This window comes from Solanum stenotomum, chromosome 1, assembly GCF_019186545.1.
Source record: "Solanum stenotomum isolate F172 chromosome 1, ASM1918654v1, whole genome shotgun sequence".
In the NCBI taxonomy this organism is placed as follows: domain Eukaryota; kingdom Viridiplantae; phylum Streptophyta; class Magnoliopsida; order Solanales; family Solanaceae; genus Solanum; species Solanum stenotomum.
The window spans coordinates 3,617,986-3,637,612 of record NC_064282.1 but is presented as its reverse complement, the minus strand read 5'-3'; the positions used below and the strand labels follow the sequence as shown (position 1 = coordinate 3,637,612).

General features: G+C 34.2%; 2 protein-coding genes across 2 annotated transcripts; both read left to right on the top strand.

Annotated features, from left to right (window-relative positions):
- The first annotated feature begins 91 nt into the window (after positions 1–91).
- Positions 92–5,087, top strand: LOC125853404 (cold-regulated protein 28). The gene is made up of 5 exons (XM_049533085.1): positions 92–364; positions 2,551–2,730; positions 3,963–4,236; positions 4,464–4,561; positions 4,657–5,087. Exons 1-5 carry the CDS (start codon positions 221–223, stop codon positions 4,723–4,725), a joined length of 765 nt encoding a protein of 254 aa, XP_049389042.1. The 5' UTR covers positions 92–220; the 3' UTR covers positions 4,726–5,087.
- A 2,225-nt stretch (positions 5,088–7,312) lies between these two features.
- Positions 7,313–16,412, top strand: LOC125844254 (glycoprotein 3-alpha-L-fucosyltransferase A-like). The gene is made up of 7 exons (XM_049523540.1): positions 7,313–7,826; positions 8,751–8,911; positions 10,056–10,297; positions 10,962–11,066; positions 13,419–13,575; positions 14,033–14,260; positions 15,729–16,412. The coding sequence occupies exons 1-7, from the start codon at positions 7,422–7,424 to the stop codon at positions 15,982–15,984; spliced, it is 1,554 nt and encodes a 517-aa protein (XP_049379497.1). The 5' UTR covers positions 7,313–7,421; the 3' UTR covers positions 15,985–16,412.
- The last annotated feature ends 3,215 nt before the right edge of the window (positions 16,413–19,627 follow it).

Here is a 19,627-nt window from a genome sequence, read left to right as displayed (position 1 = left end):
TCACGACACGTGTAAAAGCGTCGCCATGTGGAGCCCACGTTGGCCCCCACCGAAAAAAAAAAATCCCCGGCTTGATCAAAACCGCCTCCACAGCCCCTAAACCCCCTCACCCCTCACCCCACGCTACCCCAAACTTCACGCTGTTAGTCATCTGCTTGTAAATATATAGAGGAGATATTTGTTGATCTTTTTCAAATCTCACATTATCGGAGAATATAAAATGGAACAGAGCTCCCGGAAGGAGAGACCGTCGTCGTCGTCGTCGAGTTGCGCTAATGAGTTGACCCGGTTGAATTCTGGTGCGTCGTCTTTGAGTGTTGCGGATTCCAAAGATACTTTGTTGCAGGGTGGAAATGCTACCAAGGTAATAATTTCTTTATTTGCGATTCTTCCTGGTTAAATCTCGTGTATCGTTTGGTATTTTGAGGAGATTTTGTGATTTAGTGTCTATAAGGTTATTTCTTTGTCTATTTTCCTAAATTGTTGGTAGTAGATGCTGATATGGTGACCGTATGGGTTCTCTGTTGTCCGTATGATTTTTTTAGCCGGAGCAACGACTAGACATGATAGAGAGAGAGAGAGAGGATATTTAGCTTGAGAATTATTGAAGGAAGAAATTGAAAAATTGGTCCAGTAGTTTAATTTAGAGATTGGGTTAAAGATCTACGCGTGATATGTTAGTTCAATTCTGTTTTTAATCTGGTTAAGGAATATCTAGCATAACCTAAGTGTGTTTTTGGAGTTGGAAGAAGTGGAATTATGCTCATCTTTTTTGTGTTAAAGAGACAAAGAACAGTTCTTGTGGCAAGGATGGTCTGATTATATTATCATCTCGTGTATACTGCAGGTTAGAGTTTTTGCTCACATGAATTCTCTTTTTATTGAACTTCTATATTTCTCCGTGTTGAGAAGGAGGAAAGGGGGTCATTATTTGTTGAAGTCGTGAGGGGTTGTTGCTTAGTTCTTGTTTAAAGGCTGAACTGGAAAATTAGCATCAAGGAAAAATTGTTCTTGTAGATGATCAATCATGAGTATTTAGCTTGTCATGCTCATCCCAAATTACCTATTTTCAGATCTAATCAAAAAGAATTTTTACACGCTTGAGCATTACTTTACACTGTTGTCAGGGTCTTTATTGGAGACTTTCACCTATAGATTCAGACTACTCTATTAAATTTTGTGTAGAACATTTTTGTGATGTATGGTGTATCAGGCTGAGATTCTCTTTCTTTATGCTAGTTTGGGATTATCAGATCTTGTATTATGTATTCCTGGGTAATCAGCGGATACTGGTAAAAAGAATCGCAGTCAGCCTGCTGGTGGGAGGTAAAAAGTACTTGGTGTAATAGTCCACAAGTTGGCTCTATTCCCTAGTTTTAAAAAAGGTTACTTCATTGTCGCTTTTAGAACCCAGTTTTCTTTAAAGCTACATTTCTAAATATGTAGTCATTGAATGCTTAAAACTTGTGTCACACTTCTTGGTTAGTGATGTTGATGCATAATCCTGCACATGCTGTTAATAATACTGGACTACCCTTTTATGCAATTAATATTACAACAACAACATACCTAGTGTAGTTCCAGAAAGTGGGTTCTGGGGAGGGTAAAGTGTATGCCAGCTTATCCCTACCTTTGAGTAGAGAAAATGTTTCCGATAGACACTTGGCTCGTGCAGTTAATATTAATAATCTATTAATAGATTGAATTGTTCTGTTGAAACTGCAGCATGTGTGGGAAGTGTACCTTGATTTGAAATTTGTTTTATCATTATTTTATAAATGATGTAATACGACTTTTGAGAATGAAATTTCTACTTCTAAAAGGTGTTTTCCTGAGACTGCCTGTTTTCTCAGAGATTTTAGATCCCCTAAGTCTCTAGGTTTTCATTTAGCTGTTAATATGATAGTGCTTGCAAGGTATACACTTTGTTTGCATATAGTGATTCCACCACATTGATCTCTCTGAGCACTCCATAGAAGATACTTGGTTAGTTCCGACTGCTGTGATAAAGCTTGAAATCAAACATGCAAAAGGATAACTAGGGGAAGAACTGAGTTTATAAAGTGTTTGGTTCAAGCATGGAAATGACTTTCCATAATCAAGTGTATTTCAAGAAAAAGAAGGGAGAAGTGGGAAAAAATGTATATTACATAGGGAATAAAAACCAAAAAGTGCAACATATTATGTGTTGGAGACATCAGATGTGATTAGAAATCTCAAAAACTTTCTCGCTGCCTTTATTCTTCACTGCTGAGAGCATCAAAAGATTAAGTCCTCCTTTCAGGGACATTTTTGAGTATGCTAGGGATGAAATCCTAGATTCACCAATCAGTGTAGAAAAGAAAACAAGAAAGATAGTCGGGAAGACCAAGGAGAAAGCAGTATATGCAGCATTTATTGTGGCATGCATATTTCTTGAAATGATTATCTGTGAAAGCTACTTGTGGCATGCATATTTCTTGATATGTTTTTCCAATTTTAACTTAATGAGCATTAACCTGCCAGAATATCAGGATAACAACACTTGCATATTTCACGTCTTAACTTCAGGACAAGTACACAGGATGGACAAATGCAAAGCACAATGCATTTCTGGACTGTCTTGAAGCTTCATTTGTTAAGCAGTTACACAGATCCATGGCATTGCGTACTGGATCTGTGGAAATGAACCTCAGCTGTAGAAATTTGTCAGAAGAGTTATCTGCACATGTCAACAAAGCTTCAAAGCAGGTCAGGAGCCTAATTTTAGTTCATTCTTTATTTCTAGAGCTATAACACGACCCTTTTTGGCTGCGTTTTAACAATGACCTGGGGCAGAGGCAGAAATATATTTTAGGGCCGGCGACATTTTCACACCAAAAACTAGTCTTACTGAGTTACTGACACCAATCTGACTTAAGTGTAAATCATGCAACATCAAGAAGAAAAAGAATTCAAAAATGCACAGCTGATATTCCAAATGTGTGTGTTGTGTGTATCTCTATATATATGTATGCATGTAGTTAGCATGCTACAATTCAGTATATGTGAAAAATTATGCTGTGTGAGAAATAGCTTTTAACATTGATTTGATGCGATTGTCATTTTACATAACCATAGGCAAATACTTGAATGGAAAAAAAAAATACTACTTCTACTGTCTTGGAAAATTATATTTATTTTGTTCTACTAATAATTAGGTTATATAAGTATATACGAGTAGCATATATAACCAAAATAAATTATGATGATGAACAGATGAAGTAAATATCAAGTATTTGATGTGATCTTCGTTTTTGGCTTTTCTTGAATGACTTCTAAGGTTCAAAGAAACAAATTTTGGTGTCTTGCCTTTTTTATCTGAGATGCCAAAATTCAAGAATTAAGAGGGAAAAATTAACGTCAGGTATAGCCATTAATAGGAGGAGGCCATGGCGAGAATGGGAGAGAAGAAGATCCTGATTCTGTCTTACTTTATAAGTGTACATGATCCATTGTAATTTCCTATTAATTGGGGAAGGAAGCTTAATTATTAAATTCCTACTTTTTACATCCTTTCTCTTTTAGGAAGACATTCTTGCTTTGTTTGAAAATGAAAACTTGTTCGTAGGTTCCATGCTTACTAAAGGGATGTTGGTTGAATATAAAAATTTTGCATAATATTTATAGTTGCCTCATTATTTGCCTCCTGTTTTGGTTTCTCGCTGAAGTACTTGTGATCGGTATCGCTCCGACTCTTGAAGGCTTCTGCACTCATGTTGGATCCTCCAAATATGCACTACTTCTGGAGGATCCAACATGCACCATCAACATTTTTGAAGAGTCCTAGCAAACATAGATCACTAGGGATCTGCACAAAATTGACCCGTCATGCCCCACTAGTTTTCTGTAATGACAATGAAAACAGCACCATGCCCGTCTTACAAAGAAAATGAAAAAAACTTCGGTGGATCTTGCTTGATAGTTTTTCCCTTCTCTTCCAGTTACCTTTTCTGCGTCATGGCTCTTGGAAGAAGATCAAGACTGTGAGGCAGCCACCTGTTGTGTATATCGCAGCTGATTCTCATGATTGCTTAAAATATCTATGCGGTGATGGGCATCATCAGGTTCTGGATAGCCAATTTTGTAGTGAACTCCTTTGCAAGGGGAAACGAACAAGAGATGAGAGGTCTTCTTCATCTTGTGAATACAAAACAAGATCACATTTAATCCCTTCCAAACCGGGAGAACTTCAGAAAACAGTTTGTAGAGTTACTGGTAAGCACTTTGCTACATTTATGTTAAAATTGTTTTTAATTGAGGATTCGAGGATAGGCGGTCTTCCGTAAAGACTTAAATGTGGAACTTGTAGTTCTACATGCTTAGATTCCTGGGATTCTGAAAAACCAAAGGATCATTATTAATGTACATTAAACATAGGTACAATATAGTTTGTGTAAATCTACATTTGTTAGTATTTTTTGACATTGTTAGAAATTTTGCAGAAGGTTCAGGTCAGAATTTCTTGGATGAAGATTCAGACGAGAACTCGAGATGCAAAAAGATGAAGACAGCTTCGGTGGACACTACAGACCAAGAGCAAGTAATGTGCATCAACTTCTTCCATTAACCTTTGAAAAAAATGATTTTTAATGGTTGTAAAAAAAACCTTATCTAATTGCTATATGTGTACTTTAGGTCGTTCCAACAAGGAATACGAGAGTTCAGGAGTTGCTAGTTCCATGTTCCAGAGAAATAACCAAGTAAATCTTGGAAATTCTTCACTAAACAATGACGGGAGCTAGTTCTATGTTCCAGAGTAGTGACAAAGTAAAGCTCAAAATTAATCAGAAGACTATGGCCAATGTAAGACTTTTGGAGAAGGGGACTCACTCTCAACACAAGGAGTTGGTAATTTTCTTGTTGCTTTTCTAAAGGAGGATGGCAAATTTGAGAAAGGTGTCTGGATGAAATCAGATTTGTTGCAGATAGTAGAGTGTTGGCGTGTCATTTTTTGGGTTAAAAAATAGAGTAGGAAAAGTCTAGCGTGCATTTGCATAGTGTTGCGATATAGCAATAATGGTGTAAATGACATGTAGATAGTTATCCATACAAGCGTAAGTGTTTTACACGAGAAAGAAAACATTTGGGGGTGGGGGAGAGGGCAGGGGAACTAGAAAATTATCAGTAGAGAACAAATGTCTATATAAACTATTGCTTCAATAGCTTAATTCTTTTGTTTGTTTTTTCTTTCTTCTCGTCCATTTGAAGATGGATATGTACTTTTCTACGTATATTTAGTGGAATTCTCTCGATCCTTTACTGTGTCTTCAGTTTCTTTTATTCCGTAGTCCTGTTCTCTTTTATATGTCACTGTTTCTTTGTTTTGATCTTCGTTGCAGAACAAAGTTCTCTGTTTCAATTTTGAAAGTGGAGTTATGATGTGTTTACAATCGATCATATTGCAAGGTATGAGATTTACATTAATTTATTGGGAAGCCAGCATATGTAATCTTGAGCTCTCCCACTTCAATATCAAGCTTTTGGAGTGTGGTTTTCTTTGGATTGTATCAATGATACAGAGCCGTCCACCTCTCTTTGTGACGGTCGTGCCTTGGTGAAGCCGGTGTTACAGTGTTGCTCGGGGCTAGAATGGGCAGTGATCGTTGAAAAACTACACAAAAAATCATTAGTCAAATAGTAACAGCTAAATACAATAACAATCCAGTGTTAACCCCCACCTATGATTTAGACATACCAATTAAGTGGGTGAGTTGTTTGGTATGCATGAAATAAGATATCTCATAAAATTATTTTATTCTATTTTCTATATGAATAGTATTTCATTTGAAAATTAATTAACGCTCATAAGCATGAAATAAAATAATTCGATAATTTGTTTTGGGTTATAATCCTTAATTATCCCACCAGCCAAAAGTAAACAAAAAATGAAAAACTATATCAACATGAATAAATTTGGATAACTTATAGGCATGAATAAATTTAAAGTAGTACTACATCTGTTTAATATTATTTGATTCTCATATTAAAAATATACTTATTTAAATTTATTTCTCAAATTTTAGAAATTACAAAAAATTCTTTTTTTTTTCTTTGTATCCTTAGTATTAATAATCACATACAGTAATAGTATACAAATTTAATAGGCTTAAGTCATAAGCGGTCACTTAAAATTATTCACATATTTCACTTTAACACCTCAATTAAATCATTTTCGCTGATATGACAAAGTGTGTGTAATGCACACAAAGAGAGGCGCGTAAAAGGACAAGTTTTAGTGAAAACAAAATCTTTTTATATGTTTTTCTTCTTTATTTCCATGGATGTTCCACCACCATTTTACCGTTCCAACCATCCACAACTTCTTCTCCTTTTTGCGATTTTCAGCCATTCTTTTTTTCAAGTACACCACCTTATTTTTTTCCATCAAATCGGTCGTCATCATCCACAAATATACCATCGTCAAACGACCTTTGCGGTCAAACGACCACAAACGTACATTCAAATTTGCCACCAAATTTTTCGTCGGAAAAAATGGTATTGCCGCTGCCACCATACATATCTCTCCCTGCTTCTCTTTTGTCAAATCGAACCCAAACATAAATTAAATATAAATCTGAAAAATAAAAGAAATGCAGAAAGAAAAGAAAATTTTGTGAAGAAGAGGAAGTGGGAATGCCTTTCCTTTGACATGGAATGTTAAGCAGGCACCATGACATAAAGACACAAAAAATTTAAAATAACAAGCATCTAGTGATCGATCGTTTTCTCACTTTCGTGTTCATTATTTTCGGTGAAACTTCATTGTTTCCGGCAAAATTAATATGAATCTAAAGTTATTCTTTGAAATTGTTGATGTACTCAAACTCTAAAGAACTCACAGTACAAGAACAAGAAAAAGAAAAAGAATAGGAGGGGTTTTCTTTTTTTCTTTTTCTTTTCCTGAAATATATTTTCTCTTTTTAATTGGTATTCTGCCCCAATACCGCATGTCTTCTTTTGATTAGTTACTATGACACATCATTCGCGAGTGTTTACACACACCCTCTCTTTTTAGCTGATTGTTTAAAAAGTGTTCGATAGGTAAAAAAAATTTATTTGTGCAAATGTTCAATTAAAACAAGTTAAGGTGTCTAAGTAAAATATACGGACAATTTTAAGTGTCTCCAGATGACCTAAGCCAATTTAAAATTCCAGGGAGTAATTTGGAAAGTGAAATCAAACCAACTTGAAAAATAAAATCCGGAGTCCGGACACGTGTAAATTATACATTACTTTTGGAAAAGTTTACATTATATATACAAGTTTTTAGTTGTCAAGTACACGGTAAACCCCTTTCCAGTATTGCTATCGCCACTTTGATAATAACGTGAATGAATTCCAATAAATTCAAGAATCAGCTTGTCTATTTTTCTTCCTCTTTCTCTCAATTTTAGCGATTCATGGCTACAGGTATTCCAATTCAAAGATTCCCTTGGGCAGATGAAGCACCCAGTTCAATTGGGTCATCCTCAATTTCAAACGTACCCAATAAAAAATGGCGTAATTGGTTACCTCTCTTCGTTGCCTTTGTGTTTATAGCAGAGATTTCTTTTCTTAGTAAAATTGACATGGCTGAAAAAGCCAATCTTGTTAATTCTTGGGCTGACTCCTTCTATCAGTTCACCACGTCTTCTCGGTCCACCACTGAACTGGCTGTTGATGAGGCGGAATTGGGTGTTTTGGTTAGTGAGGTTGATCAGGGTTTAGTACCAGGGGGCTGTGAGGAGTGGTTGGAAAGGGAAGATTCTGTGGCCTTTTCCAGAGATTTTGACAAAGAACCAATTCTTGTTCATGGCCGTGAACAGGTTACTTTTTACTTCTGCTAATTAATCCCTCCTTTCAATTTGTTTGTGTGGTTTTGACTTTGATATGAAGTTAAAGAAAGTAAAAAAGAGTTTTGAATCTTGTGGTCTTAAATATGTCAGTAGATATGAAGTTTAAGAAAGTAAAGAAACTTTTGAATCTTGTGGTGTTTAGTACAAAAGATATGTAGAATGTACCAAAATAAATGAGTTTTAATCTCGTGGTCTTAAAGATTTCACTAGAGGAGTTCAAGAAAGTAAAGAAACTTTTGAATCTCATGGTTTTTAGTACTAAAGATAGGTAGAATGTACCAAAATAAATGAGCTTTAATTTCGTGGTCTTAAAGATGTCATGTAGAAAGTCAGAATTGAAGAGTTGTCGAAAATGGATGGAGTTTTTTTTTTCTTTTTTGTTGAAATGGACTAAAAAGTAAAGTAAGACAAACAAATTGAAAGGGAAGGGAGTATTGAGTATTGGAAATAAATGGGCCAAATGGAGATAATGGATAATGAGGATTCATATAGTGGAACCTACTAGTTTGGGATTTAGGGATAGTTGCTTTTGTTTTCAACACTGCTTTTAGTGATATTCCTAAGTCTTTTTAGATAATGCATTTACTTCTTTTATGGATTTGTTTGCACGCTACATAGGGCTCTTTTATTATAGGGCGAGGAGTCTGCTTCCTGAATCCCATATGTGTTGACATCATGGTATGCTTAAGAGTGCATGGTTGACTTCAGACTTTTGGATTGTAGCTCGGATATAGCAGGAGAGTTTTCTTAGGTGTGATGTCTTTTGGTTGTTGTGATTTGTTTGCGAGGAGACTTTAGATACGGGTTGAAATTTATGATCTTATAGTGAATTTTGATGTCTATTCAATCACTATACCTTATACAGAATTTGATGTCTGTTCAATCACTATATAGACATTTAACTCCTGTCCGGTGGGATGTAAGTTTGGAACCAATTTCGATAAGAAGTCTGATGCAGCATTTCGGCTACCACGACAAGCTGGCATAGCTAGCGTGCTACAATCTATGGAGTCAGCTCAATACTATGCTGAGAACAACATTACTCTGGCACGACGGTGGGTAAGCACATTATGAAAAAGTTTTATTGCATTCCCTGCCGTCAATGGACAACTGTCTTTCAATTTTTCTAAGTAACATTTTTCATCACATTATTCTTTAGTGTGTTATGCATTGTTATTAGATTTAGACAGCTTTTGCATTATAAGCACATTGGCAGCTATAGATCCTTTGTCCAAAATTTTGCCATAGGCAAGATGTTTAAAAACTGATAACATGAATGCATGCTTCGTTAGGCAAAAATTTATTCCCTGTAGAAAATAATTCAGACTCAGATTGGCTCTGCATTTGCTGTATTCTTTGTTCAATGTGATTTTGTGAGTGGATAGTGCTGGTTTTCTTCATTCCTTTAGGGCAAAAAGAATAAGAACTTGGCTTTTCTGTATGGGCATTTTGAGGATGAGGGGAGAACTTAGTTTCTGAGTGGTATAAGTCAAGCTCTTCCTATTTTACTTACAAAGAAGTTCTTTTCTTTTTGTTTACTTTATTAAGGGTATCTAAGATGATAATTATAATTTGTATACTCTTGAGGTCTTTCGGTATGCCGGATGAGTTTAAGGGGGCTTACAACTCACAGCTAGGTAAGTAGGTATTATGAACCTGATCAGAACTCATTTTCAGTGTCTAATAGGAACACCTTTTGAATAGTTAAGGTGTTCAACAGGTATAAGGTTGGGTTGGGTGTCTTAAGTGAATGCTATGGCTAACTTTAACTGGTGGTGTATGACTTAAGCCTTTACCGAACCATAAGTTTATGTGCAACCATACATATTAAACAAAAAGAAATTACTTAAAAGTTGCAGAGCTAATTGAGCACCACCAGATACTTAAAGCTATGCCAGCAGAATCTATCATAAGTTTGATCACAAAGTTAATTTATCTACCAAAAGATCTTTTGATTATGTTGTAGTTGAGATTTTTCTATAGCCTTGCTTAAAAATTGGCTTAGCATTATAAACATGGTACTTAAACCAATGCTACCTGCCATGACGGATTCTGAAATTGCCTTGGTTAGTGCTTCTTCTTTATATCGAATCACAAAGTCAGTCTATGCAGCCAAAGTTCTCAAGGATCCTAGTGTGGTTGAGTTTTAAAATTTGCATCATTTTGCTGACCTATTTCATTTTTTTCACTCACATACAGAAGGGGATATGATGTTGTAATGACAACAAGCCTCTCTTCAGATGTTCCTGTTGGGTACTTCTCTTGGGCTGAATATGATATCATGGCTCCAGTACAACCTAAAACAGAGAATGCCTTGGCAGCGGCTTTCATTTCTAATTGTGGTGCTCGGAACTTCCGTTTGCAAGCTTTAGAAGCCCTTGAAAGGGAAAATATCAGAATTGATTCTTATGGAAGTTGTCATCATAACAAAGCTGAAAGAGGTTAGTATACTTCAATTATCCAACTTCTGAAGAAAAAGGATAAAATATGGATGGCATTTTTTAAGTAAAATAGTACCACTGTGGAGCTAATTCTTGTCCTTGGGATAATATTATGGATTTTGATTGACTCTTCCTCGGTGTCACCACATTCCTTCAGAAGACAGGGTTTTTCTACCAATGCGAACTTTATGTTTTTTCTCCTGGCTAATAATGTAAGTATGCATGCATGTTGTCTTTATATTATTGGTGTAGGTGTGTGATTAGAGTTTATGCTAGTCCAGTGATTTTGCCATGTCAATGGGCTATTTTGCTCTTGTTCTTGATTAAAGTTTGAGTTGAAATAAGTTGGGATACAGTATTTAAATTGTTGAATTTCATTCTGAGGAAATTATATTGAGATTTGTTGAAACAAAAGTATACCGAGAAAAGGTGTTGTGGATAAATCATCTATGTGGATGTGGGGTATTTTCTGTTCTTCTTTACATGCATTTGGTTTAGGTTTGCACTGATATCCAATTAAATCTTTATTGTTACTTGTCAAAAAGGAAAAGGAAATCCAATTAAATCTAACTTATCCAATTAAATCTTTATTGTTACTTGTCAAAAAGGAAAAGGAAATCCAATTAAATCTAACTTGTGGTCTCTGTTCTCAATCTGATGGCAGTTGACAAAGTGGAAGCACTGAAGCGCTACAAGTTTAGCTTGGCTTTTGAGAATTCTAATGAGGAGGATTATGTAACTGAAAAATTCTTTCAGTCTCTTGTAGCTGGTAATCACATTTGTATTTCTTAGTTGGTAATGTAGACTTGGATTTTCAGAGTTGAGTGCATCTGTGATTTTAGCGTCCTTTCTCCCTTTACAGGAAAGATATAGTGCTCCCATTGTATGCTGATGTGGTTTTAGTTAGATCTTCTGTATTTACTAGCAGACCTCGGAAGGTGGAAATATTTTTGATGAAGTAATTGGCTTCATTAGAGGCATCAAGAAGATGCATAATAGTCACAAAATATAGAAGCAAAAGCAAAAGAAAACCTGTTAGCTCCTTTTAGGAAAAAAAAAAAAGAAGATGTCTCATGACCAGGGAGCTAACAAGGGGATGCATTGGCCGCATTTAGCCTTTCATTCCATCAAAACATCTTCTATTCCTTTCAATCCATATGCTCCCAAAAATATGAGCAGGCATCATCTTCCAGATGCTGTATGGTGCTGTCAACTTTCTCGCTGCTCCAACTCTCTATAGTTTCCTTCATGATATATGGCATGCTGTAATGCCATTTCCAAAAAACAGAATAAAACATATTCCAGAGATTTGTTGCTACTGTACAGTGCGTAAATAAATGACAGTTTTGCATCTTTATGACACAGTATATAGAACTTACAGTTACTTATAAAAGTTGCAGGTAGGACAAACATTTGAGTTCTGATAAATTCTTGATACATTCAACAATGGTTTGGATTTGGACTTGCATTTCTGTAGCATGAACAATGTGAGGCTAAAGATTTAGGAATTTTTTTGAGGTGATTATGGGGGTATCATTTTTTTTGACAAGGGAAACTCCCCGCCCACTCCTATGCAATAGTTCACAAACCACACAGGAGAGGTAACTCGCACTGGGCAAGCCCAGTGCGACGAACTCGACCCAGAAGGCAAACCCTTGCTTTTGCTGGCAAGGGGTTTTGAACTTGAGACTTCCAACATTCCAACATGGAAGTGGCCACCTCGAAGGGTTACAGGGGTATATCTTAATTTGAGCATTTTCTTTATAAGCTCTACAACAATAACAACAACAATGCCATAGTCCTAAATAAGTTGAAGTCACCTATATGAATCCTCACCGACCATGTTTCTCTATTTAAATTTATCTCATGCCATAATCGTACCAAGTAGAAATAAAAGTAAAAAAAGTTAAATATACATAAAGTAAAACCTAGTATTAGAAGTCTTCTATATTTTTACTAGCTTATAAATCTTTTATTAAGGCTAAAGTACTCCTTGGCAACCCTTCGGGGTAGCCCAGTGGTTTGGGCTTGAGACTTCCATGTTGGAGGTCTCAAGTTCGAAAGCAAGGGGTTTATCTTCTGGATCGAGCTCGTCGCATCGGGTTTACCTAATGCGGGTTACCTTTCCTATGTGGTTTGCGAACTATTGCATAGGAGCGGGGTTTTTACCTTATGCGCACCCAAAGGGTAGCCACTGCGGGTTTCCCTTGTCATCAAAAAAAAAAAAGTAATCATTGGCAAAGCATCGGGTCAGACTAAACATACTAACATGACCATATTCCTAATTAGTGTATATATTACCTGTATAGATTTTTTCTTTCATTGTGCATTATCTTTAGCTAAGTTTGAATGGATTCCAAGAAATTGTAGGTCTATCTCGTTCTTCATTAGCACCTTTATTCACCATGGTTTTACACCTAAATACCGGTGCATCTGAGGTTGACACATGATATGACCAGATTATCTCAAGTGACTTTCTCTCCTTTTAGCCCCAATGTTTGCTACTTGCACCGTTTGGTTGGTATGGTTCTGTTTAATCTCTTCTAATCATCTATTCCCCGAACATCCATCTTAGGATCCACATCTCTTCAATACTCATCTTGTCAATATGTTGCAGTTTAGTGGCCCAATATTCACTACATGTAGAACGTCTCCATTTCAACCATCTGGTTTTGATTCTAAGATTAACCATCTTCATCTATTGTTCCATTCTCTTGGAATTGCATTTAGGCACCCAAATCCTATCTGACTCACCTTAACTTTGCTCTTCATGTTGACTAAACTTGCAGTGCATATGTTCAATCTTACTTCTACTTATCCTATGAAGTGCTTCTCCACAATTCAAGCTTTTGGTTGACACCATCACCGATGTTGTCAATTAACACAATATCATCAGCAAATAACACACACTATAGAACCTCATATTGTATTTTGTTAGTTACCTCATCCATAACTAGGGTAAACATATAGGGGCTCGATGCCGATTATATATATGTTCTAAGACTATTTTTGTTCAAGGTTTTTCCCATGTTTGAGATTTTGAAAATCTTATCAGTTCAGGTGAGATCGTAAGGTTTTCAACTCTTTACTGCTGACAAAAGTAAGACTATAAAACTTGTAGGATCAATCCCAGTGGTGGTTGGTGCTCCAAACATCCAAGACTTTGCTCCTTCTCCTACTTCAGTCTTGCACATTAAAGATCTAAAAGACGCTGTATCAGTTGCCAAGACTATGAAGTACCTTGCTGAAAACCCTGTTGCATATAATGAGTCATTAAGGTATGCATCAATGAAAATTGTTCTTTTTTTTTTTGGCTCCAGTCGTTCACTTGATAATGGGATGGTGCTCTTCTTACTTGTTTGAATTCCCTCAATCACAAATTTGATTATCTGCCTCTCCTTTTTGGATTATCCCAAAATTTATCCACTTTTCTAATGTGTATAGACTTTTTTCTAAGTCATCTGCTACCTTCTCAACATAAAATTACTAAGAAAGTAATACTGACCCATTTTACTAAATTGTTTTCACTTCTGGTATTTCCAGTTTTTGACCAACTTATATCTAGATACTGCCTTTTAATCTGAGCTGGATAAATAGTTTGGGATGACAACACAATGGCTCTCTCTCTCTCTGTTTATCTATAGTTATAAAAACACTTCTTCCCTTTTGAGTTTTACTAAATGCTTCTTAATTTTAATGGGGCATCTAACAGAATGATTTTCTTTCGTCATTCAGGTGGAAGTTTGAGGGTCCATCTGATGCCTTCAAAGCTCTGGTTGATATGGCAGCAGTTCATTCATCTTGTCGTTTGTGCATCTTCTTGGCAACTAGAATCCGGGAGAAAGAAGAGCGGAGTCCAAAATTTATGAAGCGTCCCTGCAAATGTACCAGAGGGACTGAAACTGTCTATCATGTATATGTACGTGAAAGGGGGAGGTTTGAGATGGATTCCATTTTCCTAAGGTATTTTCAATCTCCATTGACTTCATTCTAACCCATGAATATCTAAGCATATTTTCTTTAACTATCAAAAAAGATATTTAACCATATTCTCTGAATATGTTAGAGCAGACACGTGTCTACTTTTTCCCATCAGTTCCACTGCTTTTATCCATTAAGTATTTCTTTTAGCTTCATTTTCTGTTGTTTCTCACTCAACCACTCAATCAATGACAATTTTTGACAAATATTCTCCAGAACTACACCTGACAGAATAATATTTCAGATTTCTATTTTCTGAAATCTCCCATGCTTTTCTTTGATCTCTGGGAATGGTGGACTCTTTCTTTGTCCTTGCTTCCGTTGTCCAGGATGCACCTGAAAAGAGTATCATTTACTTCTCTCTTTCCCTTTTTTCTTTCACCAAGTTATGTGATTATTTTCATGTTGAAGAGCTAAAAGTGGAACCTAGTTGGTGTTTGACCATAGGATTTGGGGGCCCAATTTGAAGTTTTTATTTGAAACCAGCATTTCTTTATGAAATCTGCACAAACTTCAACTTCAATTTTAAATCTCAAATTCTCCAAAAAGTAGGATTTCAAATTTCAAGTTGCGATTTCAAAAAATTTTAAATGTAAAATTTGACTCATAACTTTATATTGTATAAAAAAAAGATTCATAAGTTGGTAGATATAAATCCAACCTTACCGTATTTATATTCACAACCATATTTTTATTAAATGTGTGCTCGACGTGAAGAGTTTGTACCATGTGGGAGGATTATATTAAAGAGTAGTTACACTACACTCATGTTCAATTTTCTTTTTTTATTGAACTAAAGTTCGATCAATAAATGTTGTATTTTTTAGAAAGGTCTTTTGGTAGTGTATGGTACTTTGTTATGAACTATGGTTTTGCTAATTTGGTAAGGTTGTATAAGAATTGGGTAAGTTTTGATAATTTTTATAAATTGTGGGGTTTTCATGTTTATGAGAAAAAATACAACTTAGGAAAGTCATATTGCATGTCCAACTTCAAATTACTAAATCATGTCTAAACGGTCTGCAGCCGATGTTGGCCCCTTATACTCTCTGTTTGTCTCGATGTTTAGGCAAAGATAAGAGCAGAGATGTTCACTTTTGATTTTCATGATCATATTGCATATTAACCTACCAATAAGCTGCGTGGCTTAATGAGTGTTTACCGAGAATTCATGTGAAATACATAGAGACGATTTCAACCTCTGCATCAGCAATTCTAATTGATTCATAGGCTGAAACAGGAAGTTCCTGAAAATTGTTGGTAGTCGAGCAACTAAGAGAAAGGAACTTGGAACCCTTTTCATTTAAATTTGCACTGAAATTCTTAGTTATTATATGGAAGTCTTGCACCCACTATATCTAGCGATTTATGTCCTGTACTTTTTCCTTCTGTTTTTGCCTTATCTCGTTGATGTTAACTTTGAATGATCATAATTTCTGTATCTGCGCAGGTCAAATGATTTATCATTGCAGGCCTTTGAATCTGCTGTGCTTGCAAAGTTCAAGTCTGTTAAACATGTTCCAGTTTGGAAGGAGGAAAGACCTCAAGTACTTCGTGGTGGAGATGAACTCAAACTTCACAAAGTATATCCTGTTGGCTTGACACAGAGACAGGCATTATATTCCTTCAGATTCAACGGGGATACTGAGTTCAAGAATTACATCGAAAGTCACCCATGTGCAAGATTTGAAGCCATATTCGTATAGCTGAAGTTTGAAATTTTGCTCGTATCAGAATTGCAAGCCATGGTGTAACTCTCTGTTCTTTCCCCGTGCCGTTGTTGTCTACAAAATTGGTTGTGGATCTTGCCATATGGATGCAACCAGAGAGTCTGGAAGTTATTGTTACAAAGGGTGAATCTGATATTTGGTGTAAACTTCTCATCCTTCACATTTTCAAGCATAAGGAAGGCCAGGAAGGATCAAATTTTGCCTCCTTTTTTTTTTAATGGATATGCCCATAAAATAACTTAAGTTATATACACTGACAACGTAAGGATTTTTAGTGCAGTGAGCAATTCACCAAGTTGATGGTATAGCTGAGAATTGTAAGTTTTAGTTCAGACTGCAGGTTAGTGTTACAGGTATTGACAACGATACAAACTTTAGCAACGGTTTCATAATCATGAATATAAGTTTCTAACCATGACTATAGTACTTTTTTGTGTGGTTAATTAAAGTACGAGAACATTATATTAAACGCTAAATGTAGTCGTTACTCAACCATAAAAATATCACTGAGGATATTCGAATTGCCAAGTCCAGCCAAAATGTTCAGTATAAACGGAAAAATTTTCTTTCGGAAAACAAGATTATTAAAATTGAGGAAAATGATTTTCCTAGTGAAATTAGAAAAAATAAGTTTCACAAAGTGATTTTCCTCCCCACCGTTCAATAGACTTCATCTTCATTCATCCCACCCTGCATCTGTGCCATCACTGTCACCTCCCATAGTATTTGTCTAGATTATATATAAATATTTTTAAGATGATTGCTTTTACTTGCTTCCTTAATACAAGAAAAAAAAGTAAGAAATTCACTTATTTTTTAAAAAATTTATTTTCCTGGTACCCAATACACCCCTAAATGTATGCTTGGAACCTTCGTTGTCCAAAGACTAGTAGAGAACATGATGCTCTTTTTTTTGTTATTATATTTCTTGTGTGTACTAGGGGGACAGTGCACTTAAGTTTGGGTGAGAATGAAATTTTTTGTTATTTTGTCTGTATGAACTGTATTACTCATATTTAATTCATTTTTATAAAATTTATCTTTTTTCTTTTTTTTACTATGTGTAAACACGTTAATTATTTTGATCAGTATTCTATGTTTTTATATTAATTTGCCGCAAAATCAACTTAGAAATTTTTTCCATGTGAAACGAGTGACATGTTGGTGAGTATTGGACAATAACAAATATAAATGTAAACATAATTTTGTTTTTAATATATTTGAAAGTAGAGTAAAGTTTTTACTAAATAAGTTTTTTTGTCAAAATTGAAGAAAATAATAGTGTTCTTCTATAAGTGATGCAACGATTATAATCATACATATATCACCATTAAATGTTAAATAAATATTTGTAATTTGAAAAAAAAAAGTTAATCATTGCATTAATTGTTTTTTTTTTTTTGCATAATAATAGTGTTCTTCTATGAGCGATGCCCTTTTTTTTTTTCTTGTTGAGGACGAGTAGGAACTAGTTCCTTTTTATCATCTTTGTGATTATATTTCTTGTGTAGGAACAAATAGGAACGAGTAGGGATAGTGCACTCTTTTAAATGTGGGTGAGAAGTATTTTTTTTGTTATTTTGTCTATATTAATCATATTATTCTTTTTTTTTTAAATCTCTTTTTTTCACTATGTGTAAACACATTAATTATTTTGATTACTGTTTTGTGCAATTATTTTAGATTAATTTGTCGTAAAATTAATTCAGAAAAGTTTTTAATGTGAGTCAAGTGATGTGTCGATGAAAATCAAACAACAACAAATACAAATTTAAGAAGCATTTCATTTTTAACATATTTGAAACCAAAATAAAGTTTCTACTAAATGAGATTTTTGTCAAAATTGAAGAAAATAATAATGTTCTTTGAAGCGATGCGACAATTATAATTACATACATATTATCATTTAATATTTAAAAAATATTGTATTGTTTAAAAAAGTTTTTTTCTGCAAATTGAAATATTGTTGAAATTGATATTTCAAAATTCACGGCTAATATTTAAAATTTGTTTGCTTTCTTTACTCTTTAATTTTATATATTTGTAAAGTAAAATACACAATTTTATTTTAACTTCTTGATGATTGAAATGAGTAGAAGCAAACACATATGTTATTACTCTATGATCAACTTTTGTGGATATAACTTACTTAGATTAAGAGCTTGCTTGGCATTGATGTTGGCAGCGCATAAGTCATAAACACTTATTTTGAGAGAAAAACATTTTTCTTTAAAATTAGTTGTTTGGCCAACCTGTAAAACTTCTTTTAAATGGAAGCAGAAACAATTTTTCTATTGTTGGAAATAAATTAAAAATTTATGCTTTTAAAAAAAACAGAAGCATTATTTTTTATTTATATATAATAAATTCTATATTTTATTTTTGATGTTTATTATTATTTTTATTTATTATTTTACAGAATCAGAAAAAGAGGTAACAACAATATTTTTGCAAGATTAGAAAAAAGAAAGAATAACAATTCAAGATTTCAACCCTCCAAAAAAATGTATAATATTGATTGAAAATTTGAATATAATAAAAATAAAAATTTAATTTTGTAATAGATGTTTAATCTAGTTTCTCTCTATAAAGTAATCTTACAATTAAAAGTACATTAATATTTGCACTTTGTTGCAATTTGACTCTCAAAAATATTTTTTTTATAAAAAATTAGCCAAACACAATTTGCTTATAAAAAGCATTTTTCAAATGAATTAGTCAAACATAAATATTTTTTTTTTTTAAAAGCACTTCTCTGAAAAGCTATTTTAAAAAAATGCTTCTAAAAATAAATTATTTTTAACGGCAATGCAAAACAGACTCTTAATCCAATTAAATTATTCTCCTAATAAATAAAAATTGCTCAAAAGAATTGGTCAACATAAGATCAAGGTCATAAATTACATATCTTTTAAGACGATAACATCTTATTTGGTATCGAATCCGTCCTTATTTAATTTCATACCAAAATTGTTGTTGATGACAATAAATAATTCTCTAATTCAAACTATTCAAAGTTTTACCAAGCCTTAATTTTCCTACAAATAGGAGTTAATCTTAGGCAAAGAAACATACAACAACAACAACAGAGTCATTTGATCCTCCATATCTAAACAAACACATTTTCCCTCCTCTTTCTCAATTTTAGCCATGACTAGAAATATTGGTTTGATTGAAAATATCACAAAGAGAAAAATTTCGTTCAAGAAAAGTCATAAGACCTTCTTGAAAAGGGCTTTTGAACTCAGCACCATTTGTGATGTTGAATTGGCTATCATAGTCAATAGTCCTGACCTAAGATTTGAACAGGGTCGAGGAGTTCACAAACAAGATGTATGAAGTGTTGAATAAAAATGTATCCTTCAATACCTCAACAAATGAATTTTACAAGAACTCCTGAATTTGCACCTTCAATGTCTTATTCATCAATGATGTCTCCTCCAATGTTCCCTTTAATGACATTACAAGTGGAACCTTTAATAAATAATATCCCCCAAATGGATGCACTAATGCTAATGAATAACGATCAACACTACTTTATTGGCGATTAACAAATGTTGAACTGGAGTGTCGATGATATAATAATAGCCTTATGTGATGATTTATTTGCCTTTCAACA